The sequence below is a fragment of the Vidua chalybeata genome, chromosome Z (assembly GCF_026979565.1).
Source record: "Vidua chalybeata isolate OUT-0048 chromosome Z, bVidCha1 merged haplotype, whole genome shotgun sequence".
NCBI lineage: Eukaryota > Metazoa > Chordata > Aves > Passeriformes > Viduidae > Vidua > Vidua chalybeata.
The window spans coordinates 33,848,179-33,869,942 of record NC_071570.1 but is presented as its reverse complement, the minus strand read 5'-3'; the positions used below and the strand labels follow the sequence as shown (position 1 = coordinate 33,869,942).

The 21,764-nt window shown below is 37.3% G+C and overlaps 1 protein-coding gene across 11 annotated transcripts in view; it reads right to left on the bottom strand.

Moving 5' to 3' along the window:
- Positions 1-21,764, bottom strand: part of ARL15 (ADP ribosylation factor like GTPase 15) — a 276,667-nt gene that overhangs the window by 212,714 nt on the left and 42,189 nt on the right. For 8 of the 11 annotated variants that reach the window (XM_053969065.1, XM_053969064.1, XM_053969063.1 and 5 more), the window contains 3 exons: positions 17,740-17,755; positions 15,824-15,914; positions 15,175-15,231 (listed from right to left, as the gene is read on the bottom strand). The exons of 1 other annotated variant lie outside the window; for it this stretch is intronic. In XM_053969065.1, coding sequence (XP_053825040.1) covers positions 15,175-15,228 — 54 coding nt within the window. In that variant the 5' untranslated portion in view covers positions 15,229-15,231; positions 15,824-15,914; positions 17,740-17,755. The remainder of the gene's footprint in view (positions 1-15,174; positions 15,232-15,823; positions 15,915-17,739; positions 17,756-21,764) is intronic. 2 more of the 11 variants (XM_053969067.1, XM_053969066.1) reach the window with 1 other exon arrangement.

Genomic DNA, 21,764 nt, shown 5'->3' with positions numbered 1-21,764 from the left:
AGGTCTATGTAGCTTGATCAAAATACTTGACTGAAACAAACCCAAGTTTTACCAGAAAAGGCTATTGTGTGCCAAGCTATAGCTGCTTTTCTACACCTTTCTGCACATTCCCAAGACTCATAACCCTTGAAAAAGGCAGAATTGGTCACTGCCCAAGGACCCTTTCCTGGCTTCATTATAGCAGCACTGCACTGAAATGTAATTGAGGCTTGATTGCACTTGGACACTTGCCTACTTAAAGTAAAAGTTTACCTGAAAAAGTTACAGCTTACATTCAGGCACTCCTCATCTTCAAACTTTTTCTACAGGACAAAAGGTACTCCAGATACATACACTCATCTGATACAAGCTAGCACAGGACACCTCTGCACCCATACATAACTGTTTTTACTATTGTTGGCATCAAGTAGAACATCATGTACTAGAATAATCCCATATTTCAGCACAAAAATACAATTTGAAGTTCAATTTATATACTGTATTTCTGTAAAAGAAGACCAAGAGAAGCCTTATGTGCTGGGGCACAGGGGAGGAGAAAAACCCAACAAGTTCCACAAAAACACAGCAAGCCAAATCAACCCTCAAAAATATTGAATTATGGGTGAAGTCCTCAACATACAGAGATTGTTTTTTTAAATTATGTTAATGTCACAATCACTCATACTATTACCCATGATTATGAAAGCATTCTGCTTTCAGACTTTTTGAAAAAAACTATGTGTTATGCTGAGTTCTACAAATATAATGTTTTCTTTCACACTTGCAAAGGTACTTCTAAGACAGAAATTGTATATAGCCTTCTGCTCAAATTATTAGATAATTGTCTCCAGTCACTTCATTGAAAACAAGCTGACTTGTATACTTGGGTTTAATTTTAAATAAATATGCTTTTCAAAATTCAGTATTATAATAATATCTAACAACACAATATACTTCTGTTTTAATTTTACACAATAGGAACTAGCCCAAAACCAAATTGTTTAAAAATGTTGCTCGAAAATAGGCCAACAGAAATGTATTGCTTGAAAATTAGTTTTCATTCCTGTGGTTTTCATTTTTCTGAGTTTTCTTTTACTCAATTTGAGGACTTATTCCACACTTCCACCATGTAAAAAAAAAAAAAAAAATTATTACTTCTCCCTAAACAGCTTTTTTTTTCTCCTTGCTCTTGAACTTCATTCTTCTTCAGTTTTAAACAGCGGAATTCACATTAGGTTTTGTACAAAATGGAGAAGTTTAACATTAAAAGACAGTTAGGACCTGCTGATCAGAAACTGTATTTCAAATATACGAGCATCTAAAACCAGCTGCACAGTATCTCGTCTTGTAAATATACTGAACCAGCTCGATCTGACATAGTTCAATGGTGCCATTTTCATAGTGACAGCACTGAAAAAAAAAAAAATCACATTACTTTTACTTAGAGGTTATTTGCCTCTTCAGCTCACAGGGGCAACCCGAAACTGGTGCAGGAAATCAAGAAACTCTCCTCCATAAAAAAATTACAACCCTTTTAATGGATTTTTCAACTTCTAATTCAAGTAAGTAGGACCATATAATTAAAGTACAAATTAGAAGAAAACCTAGAAAACTGATAATTTTGTAATCTAATTTTGTTACCAAAACATTAAGTTACAAAAAAATAGCAAGAACTGTCTGAAGATAAAGTTGAAGGGAATCCTGCTACTGACAGCCAATCATTGGCCTTTCATGACATGCAACCAGAATGTGAAACAAACTTACAATTTGTTCAAATATTTAACAGTAAAAAAGAAAGAAAAAAAAAGAAAGAACAATTTCATAAAAGTCACATATATTGGCTTAGCCCTATAGACACATTTCCAACTTTTAGCAACTTTCTGAGTGTTAAATCACAAATAGAATGAGTTCTCTCTGTAAAAGATCATAGTAAACACCTTCACTGGAGTTACTTGGTCTGTAATAATAAAACAGTAATAAAACTGAATACTAAATAAAAAATAACTAAATGAATAAAAATTAAATGAATAAAATAAATACATAAATAAATATGAGGGAGAGTGATAAGAGGCAATGGCTTTAAACTAAAAGAGAAGAAGTTTAGTTAGATATTAGGAAGAAAATCTTTACTGTGAGGGTGGTTAAGCACTGACAGGTTCCCCAGAGAAACTGTGGATGCCCCATCCCTGGCAGTGTTCAAGGCCAGGTTGGAAGGCACTCTCAGTAGCTTGGGATAATGGTAGGTCCATGGAAGGGTGGTTGGAACTGGATGGCCTTTAAGGTTCCTTCCACATCCTGTTGCAAATTATAAAAGTTTAAAAATTTTTATATAATTTTAGTCAGGGGTTTTGCTCACCTTTGCCCAGGGTAAAGGACTTTAAGTTCCCTTTCAAAGGAATGTTTCACCACTCGAGGCCTGATGACCTTAAAACCTTAGCAGATTTGGAGTAATACAGAAGATACACAAAAGATAAGGACCATTAATGACCATCAGCTCCAAAATCACCCCTGGCACGGCTAGTGACTCCTGGTCGGGGAAAACAGGTAAGAAAACAAAGAATGAGAACCATTGAAGGCAAAGAGATCAATAGCCAATAGGAAACGAAATACAAAGAACTGTGTAACTTGGGACCAATGAACATTGATCCAATTAATTTCTTTGGCTTTTGACTGTATAGATATGTGAAAAATCCAGTAAAAATGTGTGATTGAATGATTTTCTCTGCACAATCCAGGCAACATGGAGATGAAATTGTTTCTGTTGCACATCCTGGCCAGAATAAAGTAATGCTTTAAGTCTATAACACTAAAAATGTTGGAAAGTTTTTGTTTTCCCTGCAGTTTCAGTGACACCAACACAAGCTTTTTTACAGCTCTGTGAAATGCAGGTAACTAAGGACTGAAATCTAATTACATAGCAGGTCATACTCCCTGTAAACCAAATACCATCCAATGATGGATGCATTTTGAAATTTGTTTTTTAGTTCAAAGTTTACTATTATACATAGGAAAGACTATTAGAACCATTTTATGATCTTTAAGTCCAAGTATTAACCCAGCACGGCCAAGTCCACCATAAAACAGATCCCTTACTGTGACATCTACACATCTTTTAAATACCCCAAGGGTTGATGAATCAGCCACCTGTCTGGGAAGCCTGTTCCAAAGCTTGACCACCCTTTCCATGGCGGAATTTTGATGGAAGGTATTAGTGGGTATTATGTACAAATAGAGGAATTTAGGAACACATTTTCCTAATATCCACTCTAAACTTCGCCTGGCACAGCTTGAGGTCATTTCTTCTTATCACAGTGCTTGTTAACAGAGAAGAGGCTGACTGCCCCCAGCCACAGGCTCCTTTCATGGAGTTGTAGAGAGTGGTAAGGTCACCCCTGAGACTCCTTTTCTCCAGGATAAACACCCCCAGCTTCCTCAGCTGCTCCTCACAGGACTTGTGCTCCAGACCCTTCCCCAGCTCCATTGCCCTTCTCTGGACTCACTCCAGCTCCTCAGTGTCTTTCTTGCAGTGAGGGGCCCAGAGCTGGACACAGCACTGGAGGTGTGGCCTCACCAGTGCCCAGCACAGGGGGACAATCCCTGCCCTGCTCCTGCTGGCCACACCATTGCTGATCCAGGCCAGGCTGCCATTGGCCTTCTTGGCCACCTGGGCATACCCTGGCTCATGTTCAGCTGCTGTCACCAGCACCCCCAGGTCCTTTCCAGCCACTCTGTCCCAGCCTGTGGCACTGCCTGGGGTTGTTGACAGGACCTGTCACTTGGCCTTGTTGAACCTCACACTGTTGGCCTCAGCCCATCAATGCAGCCTGTCCAGATCCCTCTGCAGAGCCTTCCTGCCCTCCAGCAGATCAACAGTCCCACTTGGTGTCATCTGCAAAATGAGTGAGGGTGCACTTGATCCCCTCATCCAGATCACTGATAAAGATATTAAACAGAAGTTCCCCCAGTGCTGAGCCCTGGGGAACCCCACTCATGACCGGCCACCAGCTGGATGGAACTCCACTCACCACCACTCTCTGGGCCCAGCCATCCAGGCAGTTTTTAATCCAGCAAAGAGTGCACCTTTTTTCTGTCTGTAAGACAAAGAATGATAGAACGGTTTGGGTTGGAAGAGACCATTAAGATCATCTAGTTCCAATCTCCCTCCCAAGGGCAGGGCCAGCTTCCACTAGACCAGGTTACTCTAAGCCCCATATAACCTTGAGCTAAAAAGTTTAAAGTGAAGCAAGAAAGCTTAACAGGAAATTTAAACTAGATCTTAGAAAAACAGTGTGTAGAAAGTAGGGCTAGTTGAGCTCAGGAAGAGTTCATCAGAAGAGATTATGGAACCTGATGTGTTTTTTTTAGAAAAACAATCTGGTCAGAAATGGTTTGGTCATAGTTCATCCTGCTTCTGAGCCAGGAATTAATTAGATGACTCTCACTCCTTTCAGCTGTATTTGTTATGATGTCATCATGTGAACATGAAAAACAGAAACATTTGTGCATTAAGGGAGACTCCCTTTTTCTTAGGCTTCTTATACTTCACCAATCTATGCCATGAAGTCTTGCATCAGCAACACATAAATCCTTCAAGTCATATGTTTATAAAACACTTTTCTCTATTAAGCCTTTCTTCCAAAATGTATTTCAACCTTGTCAAACCCAAAACAGCTATTTAAAAAGATCTTTACAGAAAGACTTCTTTTGATATCCCAAATTAATCTTGGAAAAACCCCACCAAGACTCAAAGCCTATTCTTCAAATAAGGAGTCTGTTTTCAGTACAAAACACAGACAAAGCCAACAGAAAGTTACCTGTGTCAGTTTAAGAGCTAAGGAATACAGAGTGTCCAGTGCCTAAACAGCAACCTGAGAGACCTGCAATAGTTCATCATACTGAGCATATAATAGTAAAAACTTATATACCATTTCTATAATTTCTTTTCAGTCCTCCATTTTTCCTTAAGAAAAGAAGTCCTTCCTCATGACAGTTGCTAGAGTAAGCAGGCAATACACATGCTGCAATATAACACAAGCAGCTTTTCTTAAAAAATATTCCAGCAATGAGGGGAACAGGGAATCAAAACCAGAAAATCTTAAACCCTGGTCACACACAATATCACAGTTAACATATATGGGGAAAAAATGGTTACTTCATTTGAATCAGATGCTAGGAGAAAAAATTATTCCAGCTTACCTAGTGCACGCATCTTATAAAGCAACCTTGTAAAGAAAGCTTGAAAGAAGTCAGAGGAGAACAGAGAAGTGACAACATGAAATTAAGTGGCATTCTTTGCAATATTCAACAACTTGAGCAGATTACTAACATCTTCCTTCCTCAGGAAAGAGCTTCCCACACTACAGAATTTTAGAAGAGAAAATCCTTAACTCCCACAAAAGCAGCCACAAAACCCCTTTTCTGAATCCCATGCTATAATTCGCAAACAAATTTGCAAACACAACACATTATTTCTAATTATGTTCTAATTTCAATGATAAAAAGAGCAGAAGGCTCATATAAGTATTCAAATGCCCAGACACCAATCACCTAAGGCATGCACTGCAATTCAGAACCACAAGATCTTGCATACAACTTGCTGTGGAAAATCAGTAAATTCTTTACATTTTACACCTCAGTTTAGCCTGCTGAATAACAAAATAGCTTGTGTCTCATTGGGAAAGTTGAGATCTGTGAGATTTGGGAATATAAGCGTATGGAATAATAAAAACCTCATGAGGAAAAGTTCCACAAGCATTTCAAATACATTCAGATTTTGTAATTATTTAGAGCTTTATTCATATTCACCATTTAAAGCTGATTTATCAGCCACTAAATTATTATTGGAGACTGATAGCTTGTAAAAGATTAATTAATTACAGGCTCAGCATAAAACTCACCTAAAATAATAATTTCTTTTATTGTGGTTTTCTTGTTTATTATCTAATAGTCCTAGAGCCTCAGTTCAGCTTAGTTTACTCCACAGTAGTTGTTTTTTGGGTTTCTAGTTGTTTGGGGTTAGGTTTTTGGTTGGTTTGTTTTCTTCTTTTCTTTTTAAATATACATTTTGACCTTTTTATTTATGGATTATTTGGATTTAAAACTCTTTTATGATCCCAATATTATTCTTTCCTGCAAGGCTGAGGTCCAGTATTTGGGGTGCTCACCTACCATGGCCATTGCTTTTTAATCTGGTATGAAAAGGTGTGTATTTCCACATTTGATCCTTTTCAGAGTCATCTTCTTGTTCAAAGTCAAGTGAGATGGCATGGTGAAAAGCATTTTAGAACCACTGAAACTAAGAGTTATTTCCTCCTAACATCCCACAATATGATCCAATCTGCTCATAAGCCTCTCTCTTAGTAGACTCATTCTCTTCCATGGCCAATAAATTCAAGCAGAGAAAAAAAACAACACACAACTCTTATGAAGAGCAAGGCAAATGTATCTGAAACACAAATCCTGCTGTCAATAACCAGAAGTCTTTGTCAAGTCTTACTCAATACATTTGCTTCACTTTCCCCCCATGGTTCCAGATCTTTTGCCTATAAGGATTTAACTTCACAACAAATCCCACCTCTTTTTCCACACATAGACAAGAAGTGCACTTGGCAAGATCTTGCACAGTTTCCCAATACACTGATGTGTTTGAGGTAATCCCTGTCTGCCTGTAGCTTGCTTGTCACAGCAGAGACCTGAGTCAGTATGGAACAAAGTAGCAACCTCTGTCAGGCCTCTAGGTATGACCCTGTACAGAAGGGTTATTACTTACACATATGTATTCCAGAGAATTGCACTGGAATGTTTTCCACAAAATCCAAGATGACAACTAAATGAAGTAAGCAGATCTCCAAGAGAGCACTAACACAACATGGGCCTGGTTAAGAAACAAAATCTCACATGTTTTCGAAGTGTGTGCACTTTTAGAATTGGGGAACAAATAATTATCTTCCATTACGGTGAAGTGTATGTTGTCTGGCTACATTACAGTGTAAAGAATGCTTAAAAAATCCACAATTAATGCAATTTGAGGCAAGGGTACATGAAAATATGGGTAGTGTTTTTTTGTCTGAGATGCAACATTTATTAATGTTGAGTGACATGTTTCACTAAACCAGGTTGCTCAAAGCCCCATCCAACCTATCCTTGAATACTTCCAGGGATGGGGCATCCACAGCTTCTCACGGCAACCTGTACAAGCACCTCACCATCTTCACAGCAAATCATTTCTCACTAATATCTAACCTAAATTAGTCTCTTTCAGTTCAAAGCCATTCCCCCTTTTCCTATATCACTACATGTCCTTGTAAAAGTCCCAGCTATGGCATGGAAACATATTGCCTTTGAAAAAGAAGAAACAAGTTGTTTTGAAAAAGAAATCACTGGAAGATTACGGATCTGTTCAACATGGTGCCAGCATGTGCCCAAGGCTAAAATGAAGTTTTGAAAATGCTACTGAGCAGCTACTCTCAGTTCTGTCATCAGCATGCAGCTGGAAGCCCAGGAAACATACAGCAGACTTGTGTGTCCCACTCTTAAATTACACTTTGATTTGGAGAAGAGGAGGAGAAAGTGGGACATTTCATTCCATTGGCTGTTGCTGCTTTCCTCACTCTAATTTTAAAAAACCATCTTTCAGATGAGAAGCTCTGCAGATTGTATCTGGAGATCCACCAGTGTTATTTTTCTGAAATGTGTAAAGGTCCCAGTATATGAATCAAGAAGGATTTTGAAAATGCACATGCTGGAATTTTTTGGGTTGTCCTGTGCAGCACCAGAAGTTTGACTCACTGTTCCTTGCAGGTCCTTTCCAACACAGGACATTCCACGGTAAAATAACTGTATGACAAATAATTTGTGTCAGTGAGGTCTTCAAGACACCAGAAGGATTGAGTGAAACAAGATAGATCTAGAACATTCACTGGTAGCATTAAATAAAGCTTAAAAAAATCAAGTTGTAAGTTTGGGAAGCCCTGGGACAAACACTGCTGCAAACAGAGGTACTAGATTTTTGCCTGCATTAACACAGGCAATTGTGACAATACCAGAAACGGAATTTTAAAATCTTGGTTACAACATATCATGTCATAGCTGTATGTAGCTTTGCTTTCCCTGACAAAAGATAATCTTACACCACTTCTCACATTTTTACCATTTCCTAAAGGTCTATTGCCCAAAATAGCATTTGAGATCCTAGTAACACACACTTACTCAAAAGCTTCCTTTTGAAATTTAGGTATATATAGTCATAGGAGTGGAATCATAGTATGAATTTATGACATCTATTAAACACTATTGTTTTCTACTCTTAAACAATATAATACCCAGCAATATAAACACAGTAAAAGTTCAATATAGTTTTGTACTATATAAATCCTTGCCATAAAATGAAATGGCGCTCAAAAGTTTTCTTATGACAAAACATAACTAGCTTTATGATTTGTATGCAATATAATCAAATTTATCAAAATGCAAATACTGTAATAGAAGGCAGATCTAAAAGCATTATTTACTTTAAAAGGCTCTAAAGGGTGCTGTAGAACAGCCTTTCCAAAAGCATTTATGGATTTCATTATACATTAATACAATCTTAAACTACTTTGAAGACAGAAGACTCTTATAAAGACTATAATTATAAAGCAGCAACAGATATTCAGCAAACTACTTTGAAAACTAACTTCAACACCTAGGCAAACATCTTCAACTTTAGGGAGAGAAGAAAAACTAAAAACACTATGGATATACGTAAAGTGATGGTAAGAATTAGAAGTGGTTTTCCACCAAAAAAAAGTTAATTCATGAGCAGATTCAATTTTGTGGCATTTGATACACTTTCTTTTTTTTTTTAATCTACTATCCACTTGTATGGCTTCTTCCCTTAACAGATACCTATTCTTGAACAAACACAGGATGTCTTCAGAAAACAGAGTTAAACTATTTACAGTAGCAATCATAATAGTAACTTATCATTGATGGCCTCAGGATACAGTGCATGCATGTTCACAGGAAAAAGCAATTTTCTCTCACTCTAACAGAATTTTCGAGCTCAAAGAACAAAAGCTTAGGAGCTGCAGAACAAACTTTTCCCACTTCTGCTGTAATATGGAGTCTTGTGAAAGATGCAATTATTCTGCAAGCATAATTTCTAGTGCTCTGTGGTTGTCCAATTGCTGCTAAAGGCAAATACAGACTAACAACAAATACTTTGTAACTCATATGCAAAAGCAACACAGTTTTTGGCAAGATTATTACTAAAAAAAAAACAGAACAATAAAAAAACCCTGCAGCTACATGCAAAATATTATGAGTGATACATACTACTTTTGCTCCCTATTTCCACTTGCAGATCACCTATTAGATTCTTTCTTATCCAACTGTACAAGGTAGAGGATATGATTGCATGCGCACAGACGCAGGACATGCAACTTTGACCACAATCACAGGGAGCTTGCTTTTCATCACAACTTAGAATTGCCCAGTCAGGAATCCTTGCAAATCAATTTGCTCTTCTGCACATTTCATTGCTATGCATGGTCCCAGCCTCAGGATTATAGAACCTGAAAGAAAAAATTCACTTTCACTGAAGAGTGACTTGTAGTTTTTTCACCTGCTCAATAATTCAAATGCTACAGTGAACTAATAGATTTGCAATTTGCCACTAATTCAACATTAGTTGAATCCCCCTGCTGTCTTTCAAAGTCCACAATCTGAGTGCACCTCTGATTTCAAACAGGTCATTTTTTCATAGGAGACTGCCCAAATTTTGAATATTTTTACCTTGCAATGTACTTACAAATTACTTTTTAAACCCACTATATTAAATTAAAATATTTATTTTCTTTTTGGAATTAAAGAGGCTACTTTGCAAACTACACCAGAAAAGGATGCTCAGCAGAGGCCATCAGAAAAATTCCATACTCATACCATCACCCCCTGCATCACTTGAGCCTAACAAGGGTAGTTTATTTTCCACGTCGAGCACCATGAAGGCAAAATACAACATTTTGACAACACATTACACAACTGTTTTCTGGACAGGCAGCAAGAATGAGGATTAGGAATCCTGACTTCCAAAGGGAAGAAGCAAAACAGCACTTATGTACAGGATAACTAACCCCAAAGCTGTGATAAATGCAAATTGAACAGCATCCTGTCTGAACAGAAAAGATTGGAGACTTTCGTAATGATGATCTGGGCTTTTCCTTTTGTCCTCCCTAAAGCTAATGGCCTGTGGAACAACACTACTGTTCTCTAGAGCAGGGAGGAGCCATGGACAGTAGAGACAAATCAGATGGAACAAAACCTGTATTCATAAAGTCCCTAGCCCGGACAAAGCTCTATTCCAACTTGCAAGTTTGTCCAACAGAGATTCTGACAAAAATTAACAGGCTAATTTGGCAAACCATACCTTTCCCAGTGAAATCAATTACTAATTGTCAGAGGTTCTCAAAGAGCTGGGAACCCAGTGTATGTCACTGAGTAGCCCGGGGAAACAATGCTGTCGCAGCAGCACTGGCTACACCAAAGCTGCTGAGCTCTTTGAGCAGGTAACATGAGCTCTGGCCACAAGGACAGACTCTCAGCAATGTCAGCACAGTTCACTTTAACCAAGGAACTCCCTGGAGAGAAAGGGGAAGAGATTTGTATTCTGATCCACACTCCTGGCCCAGTCTTGATGCTCTCCCCCTTCACCTGTCTTTACTTTCCTCATTTGAAAAAATGTTACAACTGTTCCTTTATTTCAGGAAAAGTAGAAAAGAAAGTCTCAGCTCATAGTACAAAACCCACAATGTATCTAACATTCACGTGCACAGAGTGACACACACATCAGGACAGTCTGCCCCTCTCTCTCCTGTTTAGGTTGGTAGTAACACAAATCACAGCTAGCATGGCTCAAGCAGCTTGACTACAGGTTGGCAACAACAAAGCAGGCACAGTCCCACCCAACACAAGTCAGTGCCAAGACTGGGGTGATAGCAAGTACCTTTCATTTATGGCTGGAAGTTAAAAACATTTAGACCTTTCCTTTCCAACAGGCTATCCACAGAATATTAGCAGTGACTGTGAATGGAATTATCTACATTTCCCCAAGGGTAGCAAATAAAAGGACTTTTTCATTATGCACTTTTGTGCTTTTGTTTTGCTGCTCATGTCAAGGACATGACATGGGAAAGGGAGGAGTAGACAGGATATGCTATATGAACACTGTTATTACTTTAACTTATTATTTTCCAGTGGGAAACCATGTCAGGGAGGGGAAGAGTCTCATAGGAAGCTTTCCACACTCTAAGTCACAGGACGACTCCAGAAACCTCCCAGGCATGTTCCCATGATTACCTCCTATTTCACAGCTGCCTTTAGTTGTTGGCTTAGTTGATTTCTCTTCTTTTAAGAGCTTCCTCTCCACCACTTCATAAGTAAATGCTATTTCTTTTTTGTTCTAATATCAACAAATTCCTTAGCACAACAGCTGATTCCAGCCAAACCATTTCAAGACATGAATTTATCATTATAAACAAAGACAAATGTAAGTAAGTCCGAAGTAAATCAGAAAACGAAAAGCACATTTGCATCATTTACTATACCAACCATATACAAACTATAGCAAGCAAAGCTGTAAAAATGCATAATTTATTTCCACTTCTCATTGCATTCAAATTCAAGCTAAGAGGCTTCTAAAATTAAGATATTGGTTATTCATGATTTCCAGGAAGAAGATGCCAGCATTGATGCAATGTTGCCACGGTGCATCGCTTTTGCCATACCCAGCATTTGAAAGCAGAAAGAGCTACAAGGAGCTTTTTGTTATCCTTGTGTTGCTTTGAAACAAAATTATTTATCTACTGATGCCATATTTTGAAACCAAGAAAAACTTACTTTGTAATTTCCTGCAACAGGAAAATGTATCTTCCAGTATTTTTCCTTCTAATATATACCAGTAAAAGATTATGCTTCCACTAGGCCTTCGCAGGTATTTTTGCATGGTTCTCACCCCTGTAGAGGCTTTTGTCCTTGTTTTTCTATCTAAAACAACGAGTTATGTGAAAATTTCATTTTGCATGTTCCTGCAGTCACATTTAAAGGTTAGGGACAGAAAGAATGCCTTATTACCCCTGTTGAAAAAAGCTTAAAATTATATGCAAATGGATGAAAAAAGTCTCAAGGGCTACTACAGAGTATCAGAGAACTGTCCAGAGTATGTGCACACAATCACACACGCTGTTTCCAAGATGGAGTATAAAGGTGGCAAGTGTTCTATCATAAAATCTGTTTTACAAGACAAAAAAATGTGGACTATTTTCCCTCCGAGGTTCATGTAAGTAGAATTCTCCATCTTTATTTTAACAGAATATTTACCTGGTTAAGAAAATTAAATCAGAAACAGAAAGGAAATAAATTATAGCCTTTGTTACAAGCTGTCATATGCTTACAGTCTCCAGAGTCACGCAGATTCACAAATTTATCCGTCTGCTCCCACACATCCAATTGACACATCTGATGGAGACCCTAGTATGGTGGAAGAGGCAGAAACTTGCACCTGAAAAACCGGTACTTCTGAGATAAGTTACGTGAAACAAGTTGAGTTTTATTTTCATAATCCCCAAAAAAATTTAATTTGAGTTTATGATAATGTTTTCCTTTTAGATGGAAACATCTATCAGTTTCAGACCCCTACAAATATCTGTATCGTTTTTATATTAACCACCTCTGCTTTGCTCTTCCTCCCTTCAAGGGTAATCTTTAATCATTACTTTGAAAGTAATCTCATCTAGTTAATTCACCTGAAATAGGCATTACATCTCCTCCTGTATTCTTGCAAAGATACAGGTCTTCTCCTTGCTGAAGGCAGCACAGGCTGTTTTGCCATAGATCACCATGTAAACTCTTCCCCCATCTCATAATCTGTACATTCCATAAAAACAGGAAGCCTATTTAATGGTGTAGTACAGTTGATGTAATGAGTGCTTTATAGTGTTACTGATAAGCAGCTTGATAACAGACTAACAGTTGAGATGTCTGTAGTCCAAAGGACTAAAAGGCTTACTTGCAGCACTGTACCATGAGGACATGCAGAACAGGAAGTGTTCAAGTACCTCAGTACAAGCTGAACACATGGTGCTGCTAAGGACTGGCATCTGTGAGACTAGTTAGATTTGGATAAAAATCAGTAAGCTAGCAAACAAAATCAACCGAATCTGCAAAATAGCACACAGCAGAAAGTACAAGACCCAAGGAATTAGTTAGAAGGGAAATATGAACTGGAGTTTTGTGGAGGTTTGCTTCTTGACATCAGTATGGAGCACTCAATACCTGACAGCTGCCAGACTTCTGACACACCTGAGCAACAAATCCAGTGACAGTTATAAGCACAATGAGGGTATGGTGCACAGGCAAAAACTATCACACTGTGTTTTTGCACAGCTCTCACTTCAGCAGGCCTCTCTGTTTACTATGATACCAAAACTGTACAAACCTTCTTCCAGTCAGATCATCTGAAACTCACCCTTGCAATGACAGGCATTTTATGTAAGCAAGTATTCTCTGCAGCTAGCATTTTCCTAAAGGAACTATTTTAGCCTTCAAATGCACTTTACATGGCATGCCCTGCCTGGTACACTGTGGCCATAACACCGCATCTCCAGATGCTCTGAAGCCTAGTCATCATCCTCCTCACTATCGTCCATTAATTACCAGCAGAAAATGAAATCAATTTCTTTCAGCATTTCAATAAATGAAGCAAGCTGGTTTTATTTCGCAATTTAAAACATTTGATAAAATTAAGTATTTTGCTGCCCAAAAGGTCAGAGTGAGATACTAGTTACCCAACTATCACTATAACTGCAGCTATCACAACTTAGCAGAGCACTCTAGTATAAAAACAACACTTGACCTATTTTAAACTAAAACAGAACTGATTACTGTCAGAGGATGTACTACATTTTACCTTCTCATACCCAGGTCTGTAATACACACATATTTATACTTGGACATTCCCTGAAATTAATTTGAGCAGCTTACTCTAGCCTTCTAAAGAACTAGCAGACCATCTGAGTACCTTGCAGCCATTGAAACCTCAGACTGTAACCCTCTCTGATCCTTAAGATAGTATACTCTTATCACACAGTAATTTTTATACAGAAAGTCTTCCTAAAAAATTTAAATACCATAAGGAAATATGCCTTTGACTCTTCTTTTTCTACCATTTAAAATACTTTTAGATTTTGGAAACAGAAAGCAGGCAAATGTCACGGGAAAAAAACCTCAAGCAGATATTAAACACTACCTGGAACCAAATTCTGTGAACAAAAGCAAATGTTAAGCTTTGAGATTCTGTCCTCAAGTAAGACTTACTGATGGCACATAGCCCTCATCACTGTTGTTCAAAACTCACCTATACTTTTGACTGTCTGAAGTGGTAAGTTCCAGGCTTCCTCCTGAAAAGTGTTAACATTAGGAGCAGCATTCCCACTCCAAAAGTTCCAGGATATGAAGTATGATTTGAGCAACTGCGTCTTATACATTGTGTAAGCTCTATTTACACTATATTATTGTAATGTATTAATTAAAGTTAATTTCTACAAAAACCCATTCATCTAACTGTTCTCATCATTAATTAGAAAAACTGGGAGCAGAAAAAAAATGCTAGCATATTTGGGACACATAATTGAAGTAAACTTCTTATTTCTTTTATATAAGGTTTGTTATACCTTATATTTAGTTTAAGTTAAACTAATATTTAACTTAACTTATATTAAGTTTAACTTAAAAGCATTTCCAAAATGCTAAGGCTCTCCAGACAAAATTAAAATACGTGCATTTAGCTAACATGTTTTAATATGTGACATTACTCAAACATCATAGATATTTAATGGCAAATGTACATAAACCCTCCAGCAATTACATTACACAAGAATTTTCAGCAACTGATGCACATGAATGCTAAATTTTCTTCCACCTCAAGCGGCTGGCTGAATTTTTCTTTACCTTTTTTTAAACTAAAGTGGAAGATACTATTTTTCTGGTTTTAGTAATCTTTGAAAGGACAAAAATCTACTGTAATTTGTTTATGCAAACTAGCTTGACAAATCCCTTTTGCTATCTGCATTACTTCAATCCAATCCTAAAAAACTTATGTAACTTCTTTTCACTCAAATGTGAAACACTAACAAAAAATACTTAGTTAGAACATTGCCTTACCGTGTAAATGCCAATTCTACAAACAGCAAATGAGAGCTGGATACATTCAGACATAGTCTAAAGGAATTAAAATAAAGACATTATGAAGAATGCTATTTATTAAGAACTACTTTTCTTCCCATCTCTCCTCTCTCCCCTGAAAGAAATACCTTCTTCAAGGCTGTATTAAACAACCTTAGAAAAATGCCAAATAAATTCAGGTTATACAGATACATACTACTTTTCATACAGAAGCAGCTAAGTGTAGAGATGTCAACACCTTCACATTCACTAGTTCAGTATATCATTATAGGTCTCAAATTATCTAATGATCCCAAAAATACCTGTACACAACATTAATGATTTGCACGTAAGCTTTCGGTCTCATTTATTTTTATCTACTCTGATTTAAAAACAATCTGCAAGAATCATTTTAATGGAGTGCTTTTTGGCCTCTTAGTGGACTGTAAAGAGCTTCTGTGTTTATATTTTTCTCTCCCTTTACCATCACTGAAATTGTCTTCCTCTATATACCAGAATAACGCATATAATTTAACATTTGCACATTTCTGGAGCCTTATTGCTTTAGTTTTCTGAAGTAGAACATGAAAATAGAACATTTTATTTAATCTGCTCTTAAGCTGGGAATAATTATATTAAAAGTTTTTACCCTCAACTTGCTCAACTTCCAATCTCCTGTGATGCCACAATTCTAGGTCTTCTGCAGTCACCCAGAGAGGCTGAGGATGGACTACAAATTTCTGATGAAACAGATGAAAAACACCTTCTTTAATTAGCACAACAAAGCCAGGAAATAAATGCAGCTCTCCAACACCAAAATAAAAACTACTGTATGTTTGCCATATTTCCTATACAACTACGTAAAATAAACTAAGCTTACAATTATTTATTCAGAAGAATAATTGAGGAATTACTTTATATAAGGTATTTGAAAGACAAAACTTAAAGTCTTCAGGCAGAACATTTTCATTACATGTTTAAAAAGTTCACACGTTATCTAAGATAAAGTGTTGGATGATACAGGCTTTAAACATACCAGTCAAAACATCTTTTCAGCATCTGCTTTCTAATTTCTCCCTCCCTCCAAAAAAAAAAAAGAAACTGAATTGAAATACCCATTTAACTAGAATTGGGATTAAAAAAAAACCACAAAACAATAGATCTTGTTAATTACAAGTAATAAAATGTGTAGCAACATTTTTCTTTTGGTGTTAACTGTTATATCTAAATTTTACACAAACAGTATTTCACTGAACTGTCTGAAAGTCAAAAAGCACAGCACAAAAACCTGAAAACAAACTTCAGTAGCATAACTGATTTTCATTTCTTACTGGAAGTAATCTAGTGTGCTATTAATGACAAGGAGATGCTGACCTGAAACACCATTTCAGTTTAAGGAGATTTTTTTGTTCAGCTTTAAGACCAAACATTCAAGTCTATCTCTTGTGCTCTCAGCTTCTCCCAGAAAGAAAAAATTGACAGAGAAATAGGAACTGACTTCAAGAAATCCTACAGTTACACAAAGTGGTGAGGTGGGGTCATAAACCATACCCCTCTTGACAGTATTTGCAGACTTTGTTCCAAAGGTTCCAGGGATGGATGACTTCCCCAAGCAATTTAGTCCAGTGCTTCATTACCCTCTGTACTAGAAAGTTTCCTAATGTTTAACCTTGGTCTGGGGCAATTTAAGCCCATAGTTAAACACTGGATGATACATTGAATGATTTGCATTTTCAGTATCCTGGCAGAATCTATGTTGCTGGTAGACAAAACTTTATGTACAAAGTAAATTATTATTTCAGCTTGCTAGAGAAGTAAACATGCAGCAGCAGCAAACCATTATAGCTTCTCCATGTATACAGTTTTCTTTTATTCTAGACAAGCACAGCATTATGAACTGTTTTCTTTTTCTTATTTTTTTTTCACTACTTCCAGGCTATGCACTACTGGGAGAACTAAGCTGCAGTTCAAATTCTCCAGCAAGCCCCTGTAGATCCTTGCTTCAGCAGTATAAAACAACCTACATCCCATGTTACCTTACTTACCCGTTGTTGAATTTGCTACTGTTGACAGTCTGTAACCACTGGCTGTTTTAATTATTACAAAGCATGAATTCTGTCACATACAGTACTGATTAATGTTTCCCTTATGCATTTCCTAGTGAAACATTAGATAATACCTTCTTCAAGTCTCCAAGATAATGCTTAAAAACTATATTCTATTGTGGTAGAAAGTGTCATTAAATTCAACACTACTATTAATATCTATTATATTCACCTCTCCTTTCTTCTGAAAATTTACACTGCTTCCCCAGAAGTATTTCAGTTTAATCCTTGAAAAAAGTGACAAGAGTTGATTTAAATAGTTAAAAGTTTAGTGATACTATCGTTCAGACTATTAGTCCAACCACTTCGAATTAAGATACAGTTGATAATCTGTTGCTGCAATGGGGAGTTTATTCTTGATACTTGTAATGTTTCATTACTTTGGTTGTGCAACTCACTTGGGACCATACAATTGGGCAACAAAACAATTGTTGGAAAATTAACACAGTAATTTACTTACAGTTTATTGTTGCTTTCTGAAAGGGTTTTACACGGCAAGCATGAAAATAAAAGAAAAAGAAAGTAAAAATATACCTACAAATACTATGAAAGAAAGATACCTTGTTTGACACAATTCTACAAAGACTAATTCTTCACAGATGTGATTCCACATGTCTGAAGCAAAAAATGGAGTCATCAGATCAAATATGTCAAACAATATATGCATGCATCTCTGCCAAAAAGCACTCTTCTGCCTAGGCAAAGGGTCATCTCACAAACTCTTACTGGAAAGCAAACTCATGCCTAACTTTCCTATTCACCCAAGACTTTGTTATTTTAATCATACCTTATAAAAATGTGGCTATTTATAATGACTTAGAAAGATGTCTGCCCTGCAGCTGTGCAACATTCAATTCACAACAAGCATCTGCTCCATCCATTTTTTCAAGTATTCAGCTATCAGTACAAATACCAGTAAAAAGCAATTTCAGTATTTGGTGTTTAAAAAAAAATCTCATTCAACTCTGACACAGGCACACAGTCTGCAACTCACAAAGCCATTGTTTTATATATCTATTTTGTCAGCAAATACAATATTAAATCCCTACTCATAATATTTACAAGAGACCAGATTTTGAAAAGATTAATTAGAGCATGTTCTGCAACTGATGACTTCAAGCACTGAGTTGAAAGCACTAGCCTCAAGAACCATGGTGGGCAAAAGGGAAGGGTGATCCTAATCAAGTTCTCAGGAAAGAACCAAAAGGCTCAACACCTGACAGAACTGCAGGAGCCAGTCAATTCTGCTACTCAGCAGAAATACTCACCTCGACCTCAACTCACTGTGACATTAACCTAAATAAGTCACAGCACTGAATACAGCTCCAAGACCGCAAAAACAGAAAACAAAACAAGAAAAGGAAGATGTTAGAAGGTTTTTTTTTTCTGGTGATATGTTTCTTTAATACACTTATGATCAAGGCACACTTCTGCTTATTTATAATGAAGTGATACAATCAAGTAATCACTTGGAATTGCTGGATCTTCCAGGCAAAAGTTTTTCCACCTCTATTCTTATCTGCATATTTTTCAGTATATAAAATTGCAAAAAAATTAGCAATACAAGTGTATAAAATATGCAGGTTTTAAGGTATCTTTAAGTATGAAGCCTGAAACAAATTCTCAGTGCTTATGTGTTGTAAAGAACATGTGGGTACCCAAAAGCACACACAACCACACCACAGTACAGGTAGCAGGAACTTTGACCAGAACTGCTGTTTGCTAACCTTGTGTACTGAACTCCAACTCCAAGGCTCCCCTTTCTGCACAAGATGTCACAGCCCTCTAGCACATTCTATTAATAACATTTCTAATTTAAACTCCCTGAATTCTTCTTAATACTGTTCTTAGGGATAAAAGACACAGAAAATATTTTCATATTCTCCTTTAATGCTGAATAATTAGATTTCTAAAATACCAATCTTCTTGTACCTAATCATTAGAAAAATAAATCTCAGTTTAGAGACTAGAAGAAACCTGATGTTGATGGAAAAGCGCTGATATGTGAACAGGAAATAGGACTAGATCCAAGAACTCTCTTGTCATCATAAAAAGTAATCAAGTGGATGCACCAAAGAACAATGCTCTCCTCTCTTTTAGGCAATATTCTCAGTAGAACAGTTTTCCATGACTGTTTCCAGGACTGAAGTGGCTCAGGCAGTGAAAGATACAGATTAGCCAGCAGAAAATTAATAGCTGCAAGAACAGCATAGACATTTCTCAAATATTCTGGACCTTTTATCCAGTCTTGCTGAAACCTGAAATTATGCAAGTTTCTAGGCAAGAAGAAAGCACTGAGAAAAGACATCACTCATTGTAGAGTGCATCATCTCTTTACACAGGTTGTCTATACAGTTTCGGGTTCACTCAGTATTGTGAGCCTTACATAAAAAGTTACACATTTGTTAAAACACAGATGTCAGAAAGCCAATAGCCTTTCCTCATACATCAAGGCAGTACTTCCAAGCAGAAGGAATCTGTTAGCTACGTGCCCCTGGAGCAGATTAATATCTTCATAAACATCTCTGAATTAAAATGTCTCGCCTCCTGTGCAGTCAATGTAATTCTGATTACACCAGACAGCGCTCCTGGACACCACTCAAAATATCTCAATTTTCTAACTGCAATTTCCTGTTCTAGAACTGACTCTAGATTCCTCCTCAATGAGGAGGAATAATGGTTGTCTTTAGTCCACAGCAAAGGATCAGGATATCCAGGGAATCATACCTCATGGACTTATCCTTATGTTCCAGTATCACAACTTCAGGATTTCCTACCATCATATCTGAACATCATGTTTAATATCCACCCAATGGACCTGTCTTTGAAGACACCGTACAAATTCCTGGTCTACTCATTTTCACGTCCCTAACATTACTGCACAATCGAGAACTCAACTACACTCACATGAAAACACAGTTCCTAGATTATAATTTTGAGTTCTTCTATATGGGAAAAAATGCCTATTGCCTAATCTCTTTCTGATTTCAAAGACATCTAGAATATTACCTCCTCATACCAGTCAGCTGTCTTTTCTTCAGACTGAAGGGCTGTAATTACTTATCTCTGCTTGTTTGGAAGAAATTGCTTTTCTTCAATTACCACATCAACCTTCTGTGTATTTTCTTTGGTTTTTCAATACTCTTCCTGAGATGATGAAACCAGAAATGCAGCATGCTTATATTTAAGCAGTGTAATAATGAGATCTTCCCCTCTTTTTCTTTCTTAATATTCTAAATTTGTTGACAGATGTCTGGGTTGAGATGACATTTTAAAGAAGGATCCTCATTCCCTTTCCTGAGTACTGATGGTATTTTAGGGCCTATCCATGCATCTGTACTGTCATGTGACTTCTTCTAAAAATATATGCAACTTTGCATGTATCAACACTGAATTTCATCTGCCATTTTATTATGAATATCAAAAAAGGTACTAGATTTTTTCCTGGGTTTAATATGCATTCTTAATATTTGTCTCTGCATCAGCCCATCCAAAGCATATGCAACTAAACACAAACATGAAATTCCCTTGTAATCTCCGCATTCACTTTTCCCTCTTATCCACTGCCAGAGTGCCGGAGCCTTCCCCCAGATTGGGGTGACTCCAGGTGGTGGTAAAGTCTCTCCTCCAACCCGTGCCTTCAAAAAAGACTCAGTAGTCTTCAGTCGTCTGGTCTCAAGGCAGTTTATTGCATGTTATCTCAAGGCACACACACTCCCTGACATTGTCCCTGACTCCTTCTCCCTCTGCGTCTCTCTCTGCGTCTCTCTTCGTCTTCTTCTCTGTCTCCGTCTCTGTCTCTGTCTCTGTCTCTCTCTCCCGAGGGGCTGGTGCCATCTTTTATATCACACATTACGTATTAGGTGTTTATAGTTTTTCCCCAATGCCTATTACCTATGTTGAACAGTGACTTTCTACTCTAAACCAATCTGTGAGTGCCAACACCACCAAGAACATGGAGAATAGGAAGAAGAAAGAAGGAGGACAGGACACACCCAAATCCCTCCATCTTAGAACCTCTGACCCCCATGTACAAAACTCAGACCCCTCTGTACAAGGCCTAAAACCCCCCCTGTACAGCACTCAAAAATCCTTCCTTTTACTTTGTGATTACTTCTATTATAATATCTAAACTTTTGTGATTTCTTGTTCTTCCTGCAAGGTTGGTAAATTGTTCCATGGGTCAAACTCAAGACCACAGGGATTTCTGGCTGCCTGCCAGGGTCTCAGAGGCTTCTGCCCTGGGCCCGGAACATCCAAGAGTGTCTGAGGGACACCTTGGGTTCCGACACCAGAGCTGTGCTCTCAATGCTAATTTGTATTTATCATGAAATTTGTATTACAGATCACAAAATTATTACTTTATTTTTAATTGTTTTTAAGTTTTTCACCTCTATTAGAGTCAAAAATCATATAAAGAAAGATTAAGCAGTAGTTGTAAAAGCTAATAAAATGTGGAAAACAGATGTTTCTTCCCTACAAAAG